General features: G+C 41.7%; 1 protein-coding gene across 3 annotated transcripts in view; it reads left to right on the top strand.

Moving 5' to 3' along the window:
- Nucleotides 1–1,346: 1,346 nt before the first annotated feature.
- Nucleotides 1,347–20,236, top strand: part of LOC121290137 — a 36,470-nt gene continuing 17,580 nt past the window's right edge. For 2 of the 3 annotated variants that reach the window (XM_041210351.1, XM_041210352.1), the window contains exons 1-10: nucleotides 1,347–1,479; nucleotides 2,401–2,501; nucleotides 6,190–6,271; nucleotides 8,591–8,703; nucleotides 9,288–9,348; nucleotides 14,791–14,845; nucleotides 15,712–16,056; nucleotides 16,711–16,974; nucleotides 19,178–19,296; nucleotides 20,098–20,227. In XM_041210351.1, coding sequence (XP_041066285.1) covers nucleotides 1,477–1,479; nucleotides 2,401–2,501; nucleotides 6,190–6,271; nucleotides 8,591–8,703; nucleotides 9,288–9,348; nucleotides 14,791–14,845; nucleotides 15,712–16,056; nucleotides 16,711–16,974; nucleotides 19,178–19,296; nucleotides 20,098–20,227 — 1,273 coding nt within the window. In that variant the 5' untranslated portion in view covers nucleotides 1,347–1,476. The remainder of the gene's footprint in view (nucleotides 1,480–2,400; nucleotides 2,502–6,189; nucleotides 6,272–8,590; nucleotides 8,704–9,287; nucleotides 9,349–14,790; nucleotides 14,846–15,711; nucleotides 16,057–16,710; nucleotides 16,975–19,177; nucleotides 19,297–20,097; nucleotides 20,228–20,236) is intronic. The other variant, XM_041210353.1, reaches the window with a different exon arrangement.

Here is a 20,236-nt window from a genome sequence, read left to right on the forward strand (position 1 = left end):
TGTGAAATCCACTATGAAATGCAAGTTTTTTTGGTTAGCACCAGAATCTTACTATCTCAAGGGGAAACAGTAGCATAGAGGGAATACAGCGAGAGGAGGAATCCAGAGACTCATCTGATGCTGTGAGAATGTGGTTCCAAATCCTACCGTGGCAACTGGTGGAATTTGAATTCAGTTAATTAATCTGGAACATAAAGATAGTTGGTGCATCCTTTGTTGCTAAAAACCCCCTTGGTTCAATAATATCCTGTAGAGAAGGAAATTTGCCATCCTTGCCTCATCTGGCCTACATATAACTCCAGACCCACAGCAACGTGGTTTACCTTGAACTGTCTTCTGAAATGGCCTAACAAGCCACTCAGTTCATGGGGCAATACGGGATGGACAACAAATTCTGGCCTTGCCAGCGATGCCAACGTGCATGAAAGAATTAAGGAGTCCAAAGGGTTTCAGTTTACGGCATCAGATGCTGGCATCCGATTTGATTTCCTCACTCAACTGGCAGCAGACAGAAGCAAAATATTGCGGCTGCTGGAAATTTGAAAGCACCAAGTGCTGGAAGTAGGCAGCATCTGTGGAGAAAAAAAAAACATAAGCAAAAGTTTCAGCTGGATGACTGTTTCCACAGGATGCTGTCTAAATCCATTGGCAGTGTCCTTCGTAATACTGGATCATACGAACCAAGGAAAGATTCGATTGCTTTATTTGAGAAGCAGGGGAGTTTTTCCTGGCTAATATTTATCTCTAACCCAACATCAGTGGGCAGAAAATGGAGTCAATCGTGTCACTCGACCTTTTTTTCTCTCTCTCTGTGGGATCTTGCTGTGTGTCAAGTTGGCGACTGCGTTCGTCAAGCATCGCAAGGTTCAAGCACGCTTCAAAGTCCTGGGCTGGAAAGCTGTTGCGGGAGCTGGTGACAGGGTAATTTTTTTTCTCTTTTTTTTTGGGCATAAAAATAATTTTGTTTAATGCAAGTAATTTTCTGGAATTTTTGGCCAAAGAGTCAACCAAGTGAGTGGCGGCTGAAAACCGTGAGTTGACATCTCGCTGAGCCGGTGAGAGAATTTCTTTTTCTTCAATAGCCGTGAGAAGATGTGACCGAGGGACGACCAATCTCCCATTTCTCGTCGGTTTGCTGCCAGGCGAGTGACCGTTACACCAAACGCCATGGAGCCAGCGAGAAGCTGCTTTTATCAACCTTTCATGCTGGGAGGGGGGGGGGGGGGGGGGAAGCGAGGCTGCCGCGCAGACGCGGGGACGGCCGGGCGCGCGCGCGCGCTCAGATTTCAAACCGCAGCACGTGACCCCCCCCCCGTCCGCCCCAACCGTCGTTTCCATCCCGCGCCCCCCATTGGTCGGGGCCGCCCGCCACGTGGCCTCGGCGCCCCGCTTCTCATTGGCTCCTTTCGAATCCCGCCGGCTCCATTCCCCACCCTTCCCAGGTTTTCCGTTCCCGTCCGACGGGAGCCTGATTGAATGGTGGGTGGTTTGCTCGGTGCTGGGGGTGGTGGGAATTAAACGGCCGATTTTTGTTTCTGTCAAAAAAAAAGCTTCGTGTCGTTAATCGCAGCAAAAGCGAATCGCTGCGGTTGTTGGAAATCTGAGAGAAAGCGAGAAAGCGCTGCGAATACCTAGCGGATCTGGCAGCTCCCTGTGCGGAGGGGAGCGGGGTCGGGTTCCTCTTCAGAACTGCTTCCATCGGTTCTGGAGAAGGGCTCACATTCCATTCGGGGCGTCAGCTTTTGGTTCTGTTGCCAGACCTGCTGCGTATTCCCAGCGTTTTTCTTTATTTCATTCACTTCCCACTTTTAGTTTGTTTTCCTTGGGCTTTGGTGTGGGGGTGTGGGGTTGGTTGGGGGGGGGGGGTTGGGTGGGGAGAAGGGCAATATTTGGGGGGCTGAACGTTTGAGAGTGTTTATGTGTGTGTGGGTGTGTGGTTGTTGGAGGATTGTACCTGCATTTCAGTGAATCGCTGACACACCGTGAGCTCCGGCCTTTGATGTTATCCTTGGGCTCCCCCCCACCCCCCCACCTTTCACCTTGCTCAGTGGTTCACGAGTGTCAGCTCGGATTGTCTGCTCCAGTACCTGGGGCAGGTCTCAAACTCAAAAGCCATCTGATTGAGTTGGGGGTGGTGGGGGGGGAGGTGGTGGGCGGTGGTTTGTTTTCTTTTAACCGCTGAGCCACGGTGGAGCATTATTCGCAAACGGATAAGATGCAGGATTCTTGACATTAGGAGAGATTGTTAGTGCTGGGAATCGCATGGGATTCGGGCTAAGATCTGTTTGCATCCTCTGTCGACATAGCCTAGACTGCTCTTGCCAACCGTTATTGTCACCAACTGCCCCCCCCCCCTTTTTTTTACATCTAAAGAAATGGTCAATTTGTTTTGTTTTCAAGACTGCAAACATGAATATGGATCGTAATAGGGGTTTAACCTGGATGGAAAACTGTAACAACGAGTTTCCCTCTCCACTGGACTCGAGGCCATCATTTGGGAGGTTTGTAAATAGTTGATAGACGATTCAAAAAGAAGGTATTTTGTAAGTGTCACTGTGGAATTTGCAAGGATAGGTGCAAATCTAGAGCAGAGTTAATTTTAGAATCAAATCACACACGGAAGGAGACCATTCGTCCCATAGTGCTGTTGTCCAGTCTTGAGAGAGGTAAAAGCAAAATGCTTGCGGATGCTGGAAATCTGAAACAAAAACAGAAAATGCTGGAAAAACTCAGGTTCTAAAGTAGAGTCATATGGACTTGAAGTGTCAACTTTATTTCTCTCTCCATAGATGCTGAGGATGAGAAACTGTTTCTCATCCCTGGTACCATTTTGTTAAATCTGAACCCTCTCCAGGGCCTTCCGAAAGTGTGGTGCCCAGAATTAGGTAGAGAAACTTTAGTTGAGGCATTATAATCGAGTGATTTCTTGCTTTTGTACTCTACCTCTACTAATGTAACCAAGGATCCTTGTTGCCTTTTTTTTAACAGCTGAAAAATTTTCCTCAATATCAATGATTTGTTTGCCAAGTCCCAGGTCTCACTAATATAAAGTAAAAACAGAAAATGCTGGAAAAACTCAGCAGGTCTGACAGCATCTGTGGAGCGAGAAACAGTTAATGTTTTGAATCTGTATGACCCTTCTTCAGAGCTCTTATTATTTCAGATTTCCAGCTTCTGCAGTATTTTGCTTTTATTCAGGTCTCACTGTTGACGTACTTTGTTGAAAAGTGTACCATTTAGTTTCGCTTGCCTCTCCGCATCCTTCCTACCAAGTTAAATTGCATCATATTCCTCTGCATTAAATTTCATCTGCCCATGTGCCTTGTGTTTCACCAGTCTGTCTGTACCCTAAAGTCTGCTACTATCCCCTTCACTCTTTGCTACATTTCTCTGCAGACTTTAAAATGATGCTCTCCATACCCAAGCCCAGTAATGATATACTTCAAAGAGCAGTGGTTTGAATAACAACTCTGCACTTGCCTCCGAGTTTCAGAAATAATTGTTTAGGACTACTTTTTTAAAATTCATTAATGGGATGTGGGTGTGACTGGCCTATCACTAATTGCCCTTGAGAAGGTGGTTGTGAGCTGCCTTACTGAAATGCCATCAGGACCTTGCTGCTGTGTGGACACGCTTATCAAAATCCACCTGGTTTAAACATTGCAATGAAGTGCCTTCCTGTCTCTGAGCTAATTTTGTATCATAGTTGCCACTGTCCCTTTAATCTCATGGGCCCCAATTTTGGTGACAAGTCTATGATGTGGCTAGTACCTTTTCAAAGTCTATCAATACAATGTCAACTGTATATCCTTCATACACCCCCTATTACTTTGTTGAATTTAATGCAGTTAAGCTAATCAAGGGATGGAATGGGTTTACACTTCGCACCTTTCACAATTTCGGGGCATCGTAAAGTGGTGTGCAAACCAGTAAAATGCTTTTGAACTGTTTTCATTATTGTGATTCAATTTATGCCCATTAAGGTGGCACATGAGTGAATATTTTGATTTATGGCTGTTGTTTGAGAGAAAAATATTGGCTAGGATACTGAGAGAAATCACCACTTTTTTTTCAATCATGCCATGGGATTTTCTCCACCCACCTGAGAGGATGGGTTTCAGTTCAATGTTTCTTAAAGATGGCACTGTTGCAAATGCAACACTTCCACGTTATTGCGTTAGAGTGTAAGTGTGGTTTATATTGTATTCCTTTGTGGCCCACAGGTGAGAATTAACTCTTGCTCTGAAGCATAATGTGCCTTCACACTAGCTATTACTTATGATCACTGTCCAGAAAGAGCTACATGTTCAGCAATTACATTTAGCTTGGTTGTCTGTTCCACTGGAATGTGCTGTTGCTTCTGGAGTGGTAAAGCGTAAATATGAGCACCACTACTTCTATTTCTTTGAAACCACTTCCCTTAACTCTGCCACATTGGAAGGCTGACACTTTCATAGGTCTCTTCTGTCTATCTTATTACCATTAAGTTATTTATATTGTGGAGTGCAGATGGTAGCAGAAGATCTGCACATCTGTCTTGGCTATAACTGTAGATAAACATCTATGCTGGTTATTTTGGGCTATCTCTAGTCTGCAACTACTGTAAATTTTTCAAACACTTGTAGTTTCTGGTCCCGACACATCTGTTAACAATGTGACATTGATTGAATAAATTTACCAACATTCACTGATTTTACTTGCGGACAGTCGTTGGGAACTATTTTGGAGAGAGGACAGCTGTTTGTCACTGGGACGCAAATAATAAGTACAATTTTTGTCTTTTAAAACTTCACATGATTGCTGTTCAGTATCACAATTGCCATTCTGATAAAATTGATTACACTTTCTGACAGAAGTACCACCTCTTGCTTGAAGACTTGCATTTGTGCATTTTCCCATTATGTCTAAATTATCACACAAAATGCTTCACCTGTAGGTGCATAGGTGTGAAGTTCTATAGCGTGTTGCTATTTTGGGATAACTATCATTGAGATCACATGAGTAGCACTGAGTTTAATTATGAATTTTTCCTGTTGTTTGAGGGAGGAATATTGCCTGTGACACTGGGAGCTCTTCATGATACTAAAATAATGGAATTTTAAGGTCACCTGAACCACTGGAGAGGACAGTTACAGTCTAGTTTAAAACCTTATCTGAAGAATGTCACCCTGTGCAGACTAAGTTTGGATTCATAAAATGTTAATGGTACTATTTGTGTGGGCAAAAAGGTGACATGAAATAGGAAACCCTTGTGAGAAATACCACGTTTCAGTGAGATTGGTTGGATCACGATGTGAGAAAAGTCTGGTTGGGTTGTTGAGAAATTCATGGAATCTGTTTTGGTTGCACCTGTCATGTGTTGTGTAGTGTGGTGTCTTCGACCGCAGATTGCCTGTTAGTTCACATCTACATCATACTTAGAATGAATGTTAGAGAATAAGCTAGATATTGTAAAGTATTTTATCTTTCTGAACTTTTATAATAAAGTTTATTTTTGTTTGCTCCAAATCTGTGAAATCTTGTGGCTTTATTCACTTAGTCAGCATCTTAACTCTGAAACTTTATTTACTTCAAACAAAACATGATTGGTCCCTAACTGGATCTCTCTCCACATCCTGCAGTCTGGCCAAGAATCACAACAAGATGAGCAGAAATTTCTTCACTCAGGCTTGTGAATCTGGGTTTCCCCAACCGGAGGGCTGTGGATGCTCAGTTATTAAGTGCATTGAAGGCTAATGGATAGTTGTACATAAAGGGAATAAATGCATATACGGATTGGCTCTAAATGAAAATGTGGTAGGAATTTAGTTATAATACTGAATGCGAGAGCAGGCTTGAGAAGCTGAATAGCCTTCTTACGCTTCTATTTGTTCTTAAGGTGCAAAATATAACTTGCTTAACTTGAATTAAACTGAGATTTTGGTGAAAAAGTAGTCTACTTCTAGTCAGTAGGTAATTAAATTGACTTGCCACTTTGGCTTTTGGTGATTTTATATTAACTCGTCCCTTCTTCTGTCGTAGAAGCTGTTTGTGCAGGTTCGACAGTGAACATGGTCAAATATTAGCAATGAAAGTTTGTGGCGTTGTCAAGAATTGTTGGGTTTCTTGGAGTAGCCACACTTCAGTAACCACGTATTGTGAATTGCAGGTGAATGACCATTGTAATCTGACATTTTTTTCTTTGTTCAGAAAACCAAAAGTTGACCTGGACACCAAGAGCCCTGATGTGGCAATGAAGCACTGTCGATTGGCAGTGTGTCAGAAGAAGCAAGTAAGTATTGCAGTAACTGTGTCCATGATGGGTGAATTCATTCAGGACTGTATGAGATACTGCCAGCCCAAAAATGTACTGAATTGTAAGGGGACTTTTCTAGTCTTGCTGCTTATTTCCATTACAGATAGTGGTTTTGTTAACATTTCGCTGCTTTATTCATTCACTTGCTCAATGCAGAATGTTGCTGCTAAATCCATTGTTACTTGATGCTATTTTCTGCAGCAACATAGACAGGATTATATTTGTATTTATTAATTGCTAGGCATTGACATGTAAAGCAACTTATTTTCACATGCAATGTTAAATTTACAAGTGCAGCTGTATACTTTGAAGAAGTCCTAGACATAAGCTTCCAAGGGTGATCCAGCAGTGCAGTTGTTTAAAATATTGGATTAACACAGTATAGGAGGAAAAGCATACTTCAACTCGTGTATGTTATGAAGTGTGGTACCATAAATTAATTATCACAAATTTGTCCCATTATCAGCTGTTGCCCAGTTCGTAGCATTGTCGCCTCTGATTTAGAAAGTTCCTTTTCAAGTTCCACTATAGACAAAAATCTATGCTGATATTTGAGGGCAAAACTGAGGGAGTGCTGCACTGATTGAGGAACATCTTTTGAATAAGACATTAAACTGAGGCCTTATTTACCCACTTGGTTAGATGTAGAAGATGCCATGGCGTTAATTTAAAGAAGAGCAGGGGAGTTAGCTCTGGTATCCCAACCAATATTTATCCATCAATCAAAATTACAAAGAGAAATCTGGTCATGATCACTGCCATTTGTGGAAACTTACCTCGTGCGAATTGGCTGCTGTGTTTGTTGTGCTGCATCGGTGACTTTACTACAGAAGTACTTTATTGGCTGTAAAGAGCTTTGAGATCTATGGTGGCTGTGAAAAGCGCTGTGTAAATGCAAATCTTTCTTTTTATTCTTGGGGCAATTTTCTACTCGCCACAGCTTCACCACTATGTTATAGAGCCCACAATGACCTCTAGAAATACTCCCAATTTGAAATTAATTAATCTAGGTATTAGATTTGAAGTGACCATCATGCAAAAAAAAACTCCTGCTGTGAAAGTATTTAATATCGTGGTGCTAAGGTACAAATTTTCTCTGGTTGGAGTTTGAATGTGGGGTCATCAATTCAAAGACATTAAGTCATGAGAATGGTAGTTAAATTCTTTGTGCAGAAAAACGAGTATCCATGCTTTGCTACAGGGTGTAGTGACAGAAAGCATTATATCTTGAAGAAACAATTTGAAACAGAGAAAATATTCAGTATGTTATGGGGAGAGAGCGCAAGGCACCGGATTCTGTTTTGGATAAACCTCTAAGTGCTGAAGAATTTACCCCGACTCAATGGGTAAATGGCCTACTGTGCAATAAGTATCTGTGATTGCGTGGTACATGATTCTTAGAATACTATTGTATTTACAGACGCCATGTCATTTAAAACAATCAAGTTAACACCTCAGTTAAAAATGTTGACCATAATGTTTCATATGTGCACAGATATTAAGAGCTTAGTTTTAAAGCAGGAGTGTTTTGGGATAGTTCATGTAGATTTCATAAATCTACATATGAAAATGTAGAAACTCATGTTTCTAAGAATTTTGTATGGAGCCCTGGCAATTTGCGCTGATTTGGCATGGTTTTTAAAGTGTGTTTGGAAGCATTTTCTGGGATAGGGAAGTCCTTTTTTTATCTCTAGGTTTTATTTGATGTTTTTAGGGCAATGGGGAGATGGCATTATGGTTGTTAATTGTTTCCCTGTAATGAACACTTAAAATATAATTAACTTTTCTTCCATTGTGCACATGAACATTGAGTTTCTGTTTGGCCTTCAGTGTCGCAAGATAAAATAAGGATGAAGAAAAGACCATTTGGTATTCTGGGTTTTGGCATCAAATTTTATACCTCTGCCCTCAATCCATTTAAGTAATGCAGTTTATTTTTTGACAGCCCGCTTTTGCATCTCCTTGGTAGTTGTGGATTGATTGGAAACTAAGGTCATCATGTGGAGCAGTATCAGGAGTTGACCTGCATCCTGTGATTATTCATTTTGCAATAATTTTAAGCCCCTGAATAAAATGTTAATTGGGAAATAAAAATCCATAACACTGCTTGATTTGATATTTACTGGCAGTTACTAGGTACGTGTGGTCATAAAAAAAGAAAATACTCTGTAGAACAAATGGGTTTCTTTGGGGTCTTCAAAGGATGTTCAAATAATACCAAATTAGGTTGAAATATCAAATTATGTTGAAATTGGAATAAATCTTTCACTTAAAGCAATATTTCAATTTTTTCAGGTGATTTTAAAAAGTCAAAATTGTGCTGCATCTGCTTGGTTAAATGGAAAATCTGTATCTGATGGAAATTTGGTGAAACAGTGTGATATTACAGTTTTTAATGGTGCTGTCAGGTAATTTTGTACTTTCCTTCCATACCATTTCTTGATTTTGTTTAAAGATAAAGTTACATGTTTTGGCTTGATTCAATTAACTTATTTATTACAAAGCCATAACAGACTAGGTAACTGATGGATTCATTCTCTTCTCTGATTAACTGATCATAAGCTGGTTTCATAATAAGGAGGCTACAATGGCCTGTGTCCTGTGGTGACCAAACAAGTTGCTTCTCATGGCTATCCAGAGACCATTGGTGCGAAGTGTATGTTTGTCAAGAGATGGCAGAATTTGGCTCAGCTGTGATGCCCTTGATGGTTGAAAAGGTTGCCAAAACCTGTTGTCTGACAGTCATTTGGGTGAATCATCTGTGGAACTGTAAATTTCTCAGGTTAGGCAGTTTACTATCTTAAACCTCTGTTTTGGTCCAAAGCTACACCCCACATTGAGTTCATTGAAGCTGCTAAAACTGTTGGACCTCGTTCAGAATCCAAAAATTGTGTCTCGACCTGTAAGCAGTAGTCAATTTTTTTTACAACTAGGGTTTGTGGTTTTTAATTTTGTGAGACAGATACATATCTTTGTGTGATTTAATCCACAGGCTTGAGAACCAGGATTTGGAAACCCACGCTTCATTACCTACCAAGGATGCAACAGCACAAGTATGTCATTGAATATTTTATCACGATTCTTGACTACATATAAGAGTTGCAATGAGGTGACTACACCACAAACATGGTCTTGAGTTATAAACAACAGAGGGTCTCCAATTTGATAACTTGTGCTTTTTGAACCTGCTGATCTCAGCCAGGACACTAGATGAGGTGCTACAATGACCCTGGAGCACCAAGGCTAGTGAGAGGAAAATAAATAGCCAGTTGATCACTATCCACGAATAGATTCTGAAAAATTTGTATGTGGGGGATCAAATTAGGACAGGCTTAGACTAGCCTCTGATTCTAACCGGCCGAACAACCTGGTGATGTTTACTTGATGCTGAATAGTGAATTGACACTGGACTGTTTGAGGAGGAGTCAGCACTAATTTGAAGCTATCCATAGAAATTATATAGAGCCAGATGACATTTGGCTTTCTTTAAAATCTTGACATGAATATTTGCAAACTTTCCTGCAGTGAAGATCTAAAATTAACATTTTACTAGCAATTACAGTGATCCCTCATGTAACACTAATGTGTTCTTGAAAATGGGCAGATGCGTTATTTCATGTGAAAATGAAGATGCATTATTTTCCTAATGTGTAATCTTCAGATTAAAAGCCCACACCTGTGTATATATTGAATTTATTTTGAGCAGGGCCATACATGTTTGTGGTTTTGTCCTTTGAATAAAACTGCCGAACCACTGACTCCTGGCACTGAACAGAAGTAGTTGTAACATTCTCACCACCTCACTCATGGCAAGGGAGGCAGCAAGGGCTGAGGAGAAGGGTGGAGAGGTACGTTGGGAATGGTTATTTTCCGGCTGAATTATGTGCTCTTTTGAGTCCAGCGTATGCTGAGTTTTGTGACTGAACATGCACAATTATCAACACATGGGTGCACGCACTAAAATTAATTTGATCTTCATTCACGGGATGTGGGCTTCACTGGCTGGGTCAGCATTTATTGCCAATCCCTAGTTGCCCTTGAGAAGGTGGTGCTGAGCTGCCTTCTTGAACCACTGCAGCCCATGTGGTGTGGGTACACCCACAGAGCTGTTAGGAAGTGAGTTCCAGGATTTTGACCCAGCGACAGTGAAGGAACGGCAATATATTTCCAAGTCAGGATGGCGAGTGACTTGGAGGAGAACTTGGATGGTGGTGTTCGCATCTGTCTGCTGCCCTTGTCTTTCCAGATGGTAGTGGTTGTGGGTTTGGAATGTGCTGTTGAAGGACCCTTGGTGAATTCCTGCAGTGCCTCTTGTAGACTGCTGCGACTGTGATGGAGGGAGTGAATGTTCGTGGATGTGGTGCCAATCAAACAGGCTGCGTTTTCCTGGACGGTGTCAAGCTTCTTGAGTGTTGTGGGAGCTGCACTCATCAAGGAATGTGGGGAATATTCCATCATACTCCTGACTGGTGCCTTGGCCAGACTTTGGGGAGTCAGGAGGTGAGTTACTCGTTGCAGGATTCCTAGGCTTTGAGCTGCTCTTGTAACCACAGTATTTATATGGTTAGTCCAATTCAGTTTCTGGTCAATGGTAACCCCCAGGATGTTGATAGCAGGGGATTCAGTGATGGTAATGCCATTGAACATTACGGGATGATGGTTAGATTGTCTCTTGTTGGAGATGGTCATTGCCTGGCACTTGTGTGGCGTGAATGTTACTTGCCACTTGTCAGCCCAAGCCTGAAAATTGTCCAGGTCTTGCTGCATTTTGGGCATGGACTGCTTCAGTATCTGAGCAGTCGCTGAGCATTGTGTGATCATCATCGAACATTCCCACTTCTGACCTTATGATGGGAGGAAGGTCATTGATGAAACAGTTGAAGATGATTGAGCCGAGGACACTACCCTGAGGAGCTTGTGCAGTGTTGTCCTGGAGCTCAGATGACTGACCTCCAACAGCCATAACCATCTTCCTTTGTGCTAGGTATGACTCCAACCAGTGGAAAGTTTTCCACTGATTCCCATTGACTCCAGTTTTGCTAGGTCTCCTTGATGCCAAACTCAGTCAAATGCTGCCTTGATGTCAAAGGCAATCAATCGCTCTCACCTCACCTCTGGAGTTCATTTCTTTTGTCCATGTTTGAACCAATGCTGTAATGAGATCAGGAACTGAGTTGGCCTGGTGGAATCCAAACTGGGCATCAGTGAGCAGGTTATTGCTAAGTAAGTGCCACTAGCTAGTACTGTTGATGACCCCTTCCATTACTTCACTCATGATGGAGAGTAGACTGATAGGGTGATAATTGGCTGGGTTGAGTTTGTCTTGCTTTTTGTGTCCAGGGTATACCTGGACAATTTTCCATATAGGCAGGTAGATGCCAGTGTTATAGCTGTACTGGAACAGCTTGGGAGGGGTATGGCAAGTTGTGGAGCTCAAGTCTTCAGTACTATTGCTGGAATATTGTCAGCTCCCATAGCCTTTGCAGTATCCAGTGCCTCAGCTGTTTCTTGATATCAAGTGGGGTAAATTGAATTGGCTGAAGACTGGCATCTCTGATGCTGGGGATCTCCGGAGGAGGTCAAGATGGATCATCCATTTGGCACTTCTGGCTGAAGATTGTAGCAAATGTTTCAGTGTTATCTTTTGCACTGATGTGCTGGGCCTCCTCCATAATTGAGGATGGGGATATTTATGGAGATTCCTCCTCCAGTGAGTTGTTTAATTGTCCACACCACCATTCACTACTGGACGTGGCAGGACTGGAAGAGTTTAGATCTGATCCTTTGGTGTGGGATCGCTTAGCTCTGCCTACCACTTGCTGCTTATGCTGTTTTGGAGGTAAGTAGTCCTGTGCTACAGCTTCACCAGGTTGACACCTCATTTTTAGGTATGTCTGGTGCTGCTCCTGGCGTGCCCTCCACTCTTAATTGAACCAAGGTTGATCCCCTGGCTTGATGGTAATGGTAGAGTAGGGGATATGCCAGGCCATGAGGTTACAGATTGTGTTCGAGTACAGTTCCGCTGCAGCTGATGACCCGCAGTGCCTCATGGATTCCCAGTCTTGAGTTGCTAGATCTGTTTGAAAGATATCGCATTTAGCTTGGTGGTACTGCCACACAACACAATGGAGGGTATCCTCAATGTGAAGTTAGGACTTCATCTCCACAACGGCGCTGCGTTGGTCACTCCTACCAATACTGTCATGGACAGATGCATCTGCAGGCAGGTTGGTGAGGATGTGGTCAAGTATGTTTTTTCCTCTTGTGGGTTCCCTCACCACCAGCCGCAGATCTGGCCTAGCAGCTATGTCACTTAAGACTCGGCCAGCTTGGTCAATAGTGGTGCTGCCGAGCCGCTGTTGATGATGGACATTGAAGTCCCCCACCCAGAGTACATTCTATGTCCTTGCCACCCTCAGTGCTTGCTCCAAGTGGTGTTCAACTTGGAGGAGCACTGATTCATCAACTGAGGGAGGGCGGTATGTGGTAATCAGCAGGAAGTTTCCTTGCCCATGTTTGACCTAATGCCAGGAGACTTCATAGGGCCTGGAGCTGATGTTGAGGACTCCCAGAGCAACTCCCTCCTGACTATACCACTGTACTGCCACCTCTTCTGGGATGCCAGTGGGACAGGGTATACCAGAGATAGTGATGGTGGTGTCTGGAACATGATCTGTAAGATATGATTCTGTGAGGATAACTATGTCAGGCTGTTGCTTGAATAGTCTGTGAGACAGCTCTCCCAATTATGGCACTAGCCCCCAGATGTTAGTAAGGAGGACTTGGCAGGGTGGTTTCCGGTGCCTAGGTTGATGCTGGGCGGTCTGTCCGGTTTCAGTCCTTTTTTGTGACTTTGTAGTGGTATGATACAACTCAGTGGCTTGCTAGTCCATCTCAAAGGGGATTTAAGAGTCAATTACATTGCTGTGAGTCTGGATTCATATGTAGGCCAGGTAAGGACAGCAGATTTTCTTCCCTAAAGGACATCAGTGAACCAGATAGGTTTTTACAACAATCGGCATCCCAAGAGTATTACCCTGGGTTTTTGGATTACTAGTCCAGCGACAATACCAATATGCCTTCACCTCCCCAAGATATGTATGGCTGCTCCATTTGGACAATTTCTCTACTTGACAAATGGCGCTCAAATGAAATCAGGTTATTAGAATGAGCTTGAAAAGAGGGCTATCTGAACATATAGCTTCACAGACTATGTCCTGAGGGCCTTGCTATCCTGCTAAACCTGACTTTGTGCCCAGTGATAAGTGGAACCTATAATTACTGCTACTTGTCCTCACTCAACGTTGACTTCAAGGAACTCTAAAACTGAATGAAGACCCTTGCAAAAAACTTGTGGAACATCTTATTAGCGAGCAAACATGCATAGGGTCAACCTGAGGCTAGCTAGGATAGCACTGGGAGTGTAATCATCTCTTTAGTTCAGGGCTGCCCTGCCTCCTCTTTAGGCCCCAAAACTGAATCCCATCCCTTGAGAAATAAGTGTCTCCATGGATTGTCTTTTTTCATCTCTTTCACTCTGTAATATGATGCCTTTTCAGCCTGATTGTTGAATGTACCCCCACTGCTTTGGAGGTCATAACTGATTCCCCGCGCTGTATCTCCTGAGAAGTTTTTTATTTTAAATTGCAGTTCGTTCTTTAAGACCATTATGAATTATTGAAGTAGCTGCCCACTATCAACTAATGTTAACACCACACTACTTTGTTGGAATAGGTCTATGACTTTGATTCATCTGAGATGTTTGTGAGATGTGATGTTACTTTGGAGATCATGGTGTCTGCTGCCACAGGAACAATCCCCTTAAATTCAATCAGTGAGTTTCGGTGGCATTTCACTGACTAACCTGCCTCAAATAGATTTTCCTTCAGTGTAGAATGGAATGCTTTCCATTGCAGACACTTGTTAGAATTTGAGCCCAGAGTAAAGCTTTATGCAGTGTGCTTCAGTTTTAACTCTGTTTCATAGCAAAATTAATTCTATTCCCAAACAAGACATTGAGAGCGAGATTTTCATTTTGTTATTTGGACAGAATTAAGGGCATTTCTTCTTAGGGACTTGATCAATATGGCTGTATAAGGGGATCAAAGGTTACGGGGAGAAGGTGGGAGAATGGGATTGAGAAACTTATCAGCCACGATTGAATGACGGGGCAGACCTGATGGGCCAAATGGTCTTATTTCTGCTCCTATGTCTTATGGTCTTATATTAGCTTCATGCAACACCCTTGTCTACAGATAGAAGAAACCTGCGTTGTATAATTTAAGCCAGGTTTAGATTTGAAGAAATTTAGCACCACTCCAATTCCCCACACAATTGTTTCTTGCACCTTACACAGATAGAAAAAGGTTAGGATATGAACTATTGTAGCTGTAAAACCTGCCAGTGATATTAGGTATACTCTATTGAGACGTCAGGTTGTGTAAATTCTGTTTGTTTTGGAATGTATTTTTACATCTGAGTTACTGTTACAATAGGAGAATCTCGCATTGGAAGAGCATTTACCCAAGAAGGCAAGAAGGAATGCACCTGGTAAAGAACAAAAGTTTCTAATTTTTATACACAACATACGTAAAAAAAAAACAAATAGATTTTTCAGTGCCTTGTTAAGTCTCTAATGCAGTAGATAGTTTTTGGATTGCAGTCACTCTTTTATATGTGGGCAAATGTGCTGAAATAATAACAATTTAATCCATTTCTGCTGCTGTTAAGATAAGAAAGCTGACTAGGATCGTGTCATATGTTTCATGTCTACAGAAAGATGAGGCATATATTTTATCATCATATCTGAAGGACGACATTGCCGAAATGCAGTATTTCTTAAGTAATGCACTGTGATGGCAGTCTAGGTTGTGTGCACTGTCCTGCTATTATTGAAAACATAACCTTAGGTAGCAGTATTGAAGTTCAACCTTTTTGTCACGTCAGTATTCAGTCCTGGGACACAGTCATTTCATTCTGTGGGTATTGTGTGGAGCACTTATATCTGTGGGTATTGAAATATATTCTGCAATTGTGTGATCGAAGTTCTTGTCATTCTCTGACTGTTCCCTTGCAAAGATGACTTCCAGTTGGTAGTACGAGGAAGTTGGGTGGGAAACAAATAGCAATGATGGAGGGAGGAGGGATGCAGTTTGTAACCTTGCCTGACCCCACCCCTTTTAAACTCATGTCTTATCTCTTTGTGGTGCTCAATGTAAAATTTTGCTTTATAGCGCCCCTATGAAGTGCTTTGGGATGTTTTACTAAGTTAAAGCCACTAAATAAATACCAATCATGCTGTTTAGAGCAATTCAGAAAGCATACAATTTAGGTTAAAGTAGCTTTGAACAAATAGGGACTACTGGCTTTAATTACAATTGGTGATGTGAAGAAATAACTTGGCTTCTGATTAACAGGCAAAAGGAAATCGAGAGATGATCCCTTAGGTGAAATGACAATCGCATCAGTCAAAAACCCTTATCGAAGCACCAAGCAGCTATTTTGCAGACAGTTATTACAAGCAAGTAATAGACTGCATGTACCATTAACTTCTCAAGAGAAAAAAACATTGCAAATCAACAAATTAGTGAAATGTTGGTCCAGAGCACAGGAAATGTCTATCCATCAAGAAGATTCAGATGAAGCTCGTGAAAATGCAACTGTAGATAGGCCAATAACAGCATTCGAGCTGGACCTCCAGCCTGAGGATTTAACTCAGATTGATGGATTGCCATGGAGACCTGTTGCTCGAGAAAGTAAAGGTAACGTATGACTGTCACTATTTCTAATACTTGGGAGTTTGCATGGACTCTCAACATGATAATGGGTATACTAGAACACAATTATAATATCAAGTGCTTTTGCTAATGAGCAACTTTGAACAATTGGTGTGGGTGAGAGCACCCAATGGTGCAAATCCTGAAAATAAATTGGTTCAAAGAAATTGGACGATGAGTCATTTTCTTCACTTCTTTGTTTCATCATTTCCTGACTTTGCTGACTCTTAGAGGCTTACAGTTCCATGTGCTCCATGAACTCTCCAGTCTCTTACCGACGTATTGAGCTTTGCATGTAAATCTCAGCAGCGAATGTCTCTCTCATCAAATGTTTAGATTTTCAATAAAGGTCAATATGCAATTTGCCTTCCTAATTGCTTGCTGTACCTTCATGCTAACTTTAATTGTTTCTTTCTCACCAAAGTGACACACTTGGCAGAAGGATTTACAACAATGCTTAGTAGCAGGAACTATGATTACTTCCCAATTCTCCCGAACCCTGTGGCACTGACGCCACTTGCAGTATGAAACCAGAAACTTGTTAGCAGTTGTGACCAAATCTGTGAATCTAAATGCACATGTGGACTAAACTTGTATTCCTTCATTTGAATTGGCTCTCTTTTTTCCCCCCTTTTATAGGCCAAACAATACAAAGCATTGGTAGAGGTGGTGAGGGGAGGGCTTTATTCCTAGCAACACCTGGTGATTGTGCTCCTTGCAGCAAGTTTGTTGGTGAAAGTATTACAAATAAACAAGAAGACCGACAGATGCAAGTAGATAAAGATCAAGCCAATGCTGCAGTTTCAATTACTGCAAAAACACCCTCCACTCCACTGGCTTCTTCAATGAGCTCTGAAAACCAACTGGGAGTCGCAGCAGACATGTTTCACCTGAAGTCAGCAGGTAACGTGTAACTGAGCCAAGTGGACAAACTTCATATGTCCTTAAATTGTGTTTGTTGGGGTACTGCACTTGGCTTGGCTCTCCCTGGGCTCCAGAGCAAGCATATCATCTGAAGTTTCTTACTTTTGGCCATAACCCAGTCACGAGGTGCCAGAAATGTGTATGCATGCTTAATGTTTGGAAATGATTGAGCTTGGGTCAACCTTCATTGGCAGATTGCTCAACCATCATTGTCAACTCTTGCTTGGAAAATAGTCACTGAAGCAGGACATTTGGGGGGGTGGGGATTGGTGGTGGTGGAGAGAACGGGTCCCTATGGAGTTGTACCTGAGTAATAGTCAGTTTACTTTTAGCATAGTACCTGTTTTCAGTTAGCTAAGTGGTGAAGAACAAACGGTATTAAATTTGATCTTGAGGAAGACATTTCAGGCGTAGGATATTTTCTTTTAAAGTAAGACAAACATTTTATTTCAAAAAGCAGTTCGAAGAATGCAAAGAATCATTTCCACGCTGATGTTATAAAGTAGAATTAATTTGCAGCTCTAATGTTCACTAAATTTGGATAAATTAATGTACTGGATTTGTCCAATGTCACCGTTTCCACACAAAAATAATGCTGAGATTGGTATGTTATGATGTCAACATTTATCTATGCATTTAACTTCGAGGAAAGAAACTTCAAAGGACATATTTGTAAACTTTGCTCATTGTTTATTCACAAAAAACTAATAGATACACAGGGGGTATAATTTGGAGCTCCCACCATAGAGTTTCTTGCCATATTGGACAATGAGGCACAGAGATAGTTGTGTCTGCTGGTTTTAAAACAGAAGTAGTGATATTAGGATAATATCATGCATCAGAGGATACCCTAGATGGGTCAAAGACAGAATCTTTGAAAGCTAAGAAACAATAGAGGTATCATTTGACTACAGGGTGTATTCTATAAGGCACCAACAAGTAGTAAAGTTATAGAGGGAAAAAATTTGCAAGGAAATACTCCTGGGATAGGAGTAGTTTAAATGGCTTAGAAGATAAATGAGCTTTTGAAGTGGTTCAAGATAATTTTCTAGGTCAGGGTGTTTCCACTTCAACACTGAAGCAGGCATTGCTGAATCTGGCTCTGTGGAATAAGGTGGGTCTAATGGATGAAGTGCCAGTTGGAGAACAATTATGGGGCAGTGAAAGTATCCTCAGGTTGAGTTTAGCTATGGAAAGGGAGGAGCAAGGACTATATTTTCATGGGCTGATATTGGAACCAGTGCTATTCCTGATCTCTATTAATGATAGAGACTTAAAAAACTCATGCCATAATGTTTAATGTTACATGTGATTCCGCGATTGGGCAACACTTGCTGAAATGTCCCAAATGTGCTTAAAAATAACTATCTGTTGGGCTCCACTTATGCCTGCTGGAAGCTACATATCATTTGCAGGGATCTGTCCTCTTCAGGCAAAAGGAATACATCCAGATGTTGCACTTCTTTTGAATGAACAGAAGAATGAGGAGCAATTGTTCCCTGGTGCATTTGACTCGATTGATTAGAGCTGACTTAGAAACGATCTTATTCTAATGTGATATAAATTGTTGTTTCATTTGAAGTTTGACATTCTTGCATCTGACCTGATGAGTGCAAGATGAAAAGCTTTGACAGCATGTCTCTTTTTTCAGCAATACTCAGACTCTGTACTAAAAGGGAATTGTATAATGATTTGAAGGACTGCAAGGAAAAGACAGGGGAGTGGGGCGAGTTAAGTTCCTCTTGTAGAGAGCTGGTACAGATAAGATTGACTGAATAGCTGCCTCTTGTGTTGTAGCCATGGTAATTGTACCTGATTTGTTACCCTCCAATTTTCTGTGTTGTCCAAGATTGATAATTTAATTCACTCTGGATTGATCAAGATTCTGTGCTGGGACAACTGACTGGCATTGCTGCATAATTAACAAGTAAAATGCTGATTTTTTTGTTTTAACCTCCGAGGTAACCTGTGAAGCCACGTCTCCTTGCATCAAGACCACTTCAGTGATATCACTGATGAAGTACTGCCTCTTTACTTTTCCTTCCCCTTAACGTTTGAAAACCTGTATTTGAGAGAGTAGTTTCCAAAAGTGCATCAAAATGGCATGATTGCTTCAGCACTTGACTGAACCAGATGGATGATTGGATGATGTGTATAATATTTCGTTAAATTTGTATTGCAGAAAACTTCTGTACACAGAGGAAGAGATTTTCTCGGCGAGCATCTTCTGTTGGAGCCCGAGGATCCCCAGAGACCAATAGCCTTATCCGCTACATAGCCAAACAGAGAATGCAGCCACAGGTATAATTCAGAAAGTGTCATTGTTTATGCTTAGACTATGTCTTTACAATTGAGGTTGTCCCAAATGCTATGAAGATAAATGCCCTCTCGAGCATTGCGATTTGATCCATGGTCTCTGCTGAGTTAACTGATCTGAGCTTGAACAGGAGTGCAGTGCTAAATTTATCTTCGGTGCTACATTTGACCTTAGTCCCTCTGGACTGGGGCAGTTAGGGTTCCCACTCATGATAAACGTGCTGCACCCTGGACTCATCAGTGTTTGATACGGTAAAATATCCTGTTTTGCTCATTGTTTGGTTCGAAGAAAAACAGGCACTTAAGCAAAGTTAGAAATGATTTTGTTGTGCGTTATATTGTTATATGGCACTTGTCTTGTGCTTATTGAGGTACGGGGTGTCTCATGCTGAGGAATGGAGCATATTTCATACCTCCAGATGGCGATCTAAACTCCATCTACTGTGCTGCTGCAAGATATCTCTGCTTTGGTTTTACAAGAGCAAGTTGTCTTTTTTCCTCCTACACCTGATGTCTTATGACTTTTCAGAGTGAAGAGTGCCAATTTGAACCAGTTGTGTGCCATCGGGTCATGACCATGATGAAGTGATTTGAGTGCCCAAATTCATTTCAAAGAATCTAAAAGCCATCAGTCTGGCTTGATTTAATTCAAGTTGTAAATAGTTAATCATTGACCTGCTGTGCTACCTGGCTCCCCAAATACATTTACGTAGAGTTTTTAAAGAACTTTGTGTTCGATAACCTGAAAGACCTTGACAATTCATTGATTGCGTGACATCTTTTCAGGAACCCCAAAAAGCTGCGCTGCTGAAGACTAAGATGGCAGGTTTCATGGACACGTTTCAAGCTTCAGAACAGAATGAGAGGAAAATGTCTATCCCGGAGCTCATGCATCTTTCTGATTTGCAACAAGCTGGTAGGAATG

The sequence above is a fragment of the Carcharodon carcharias genome, chromosome 17 (assembly GCF_017639515.1).
Source record: "Carcharodon carcharias isolate sCarCar2 chromosome 17, sCarCar2.pri, whole genome shotgun sequence".
In the NCBI taxonomy this organism is placed as follows: Eukaryota; Metazoa; Chordata; class Chondrichthyes; order Lamniformes; family Lamnidae; genus Carcharodon; species Carcharodon carcharias.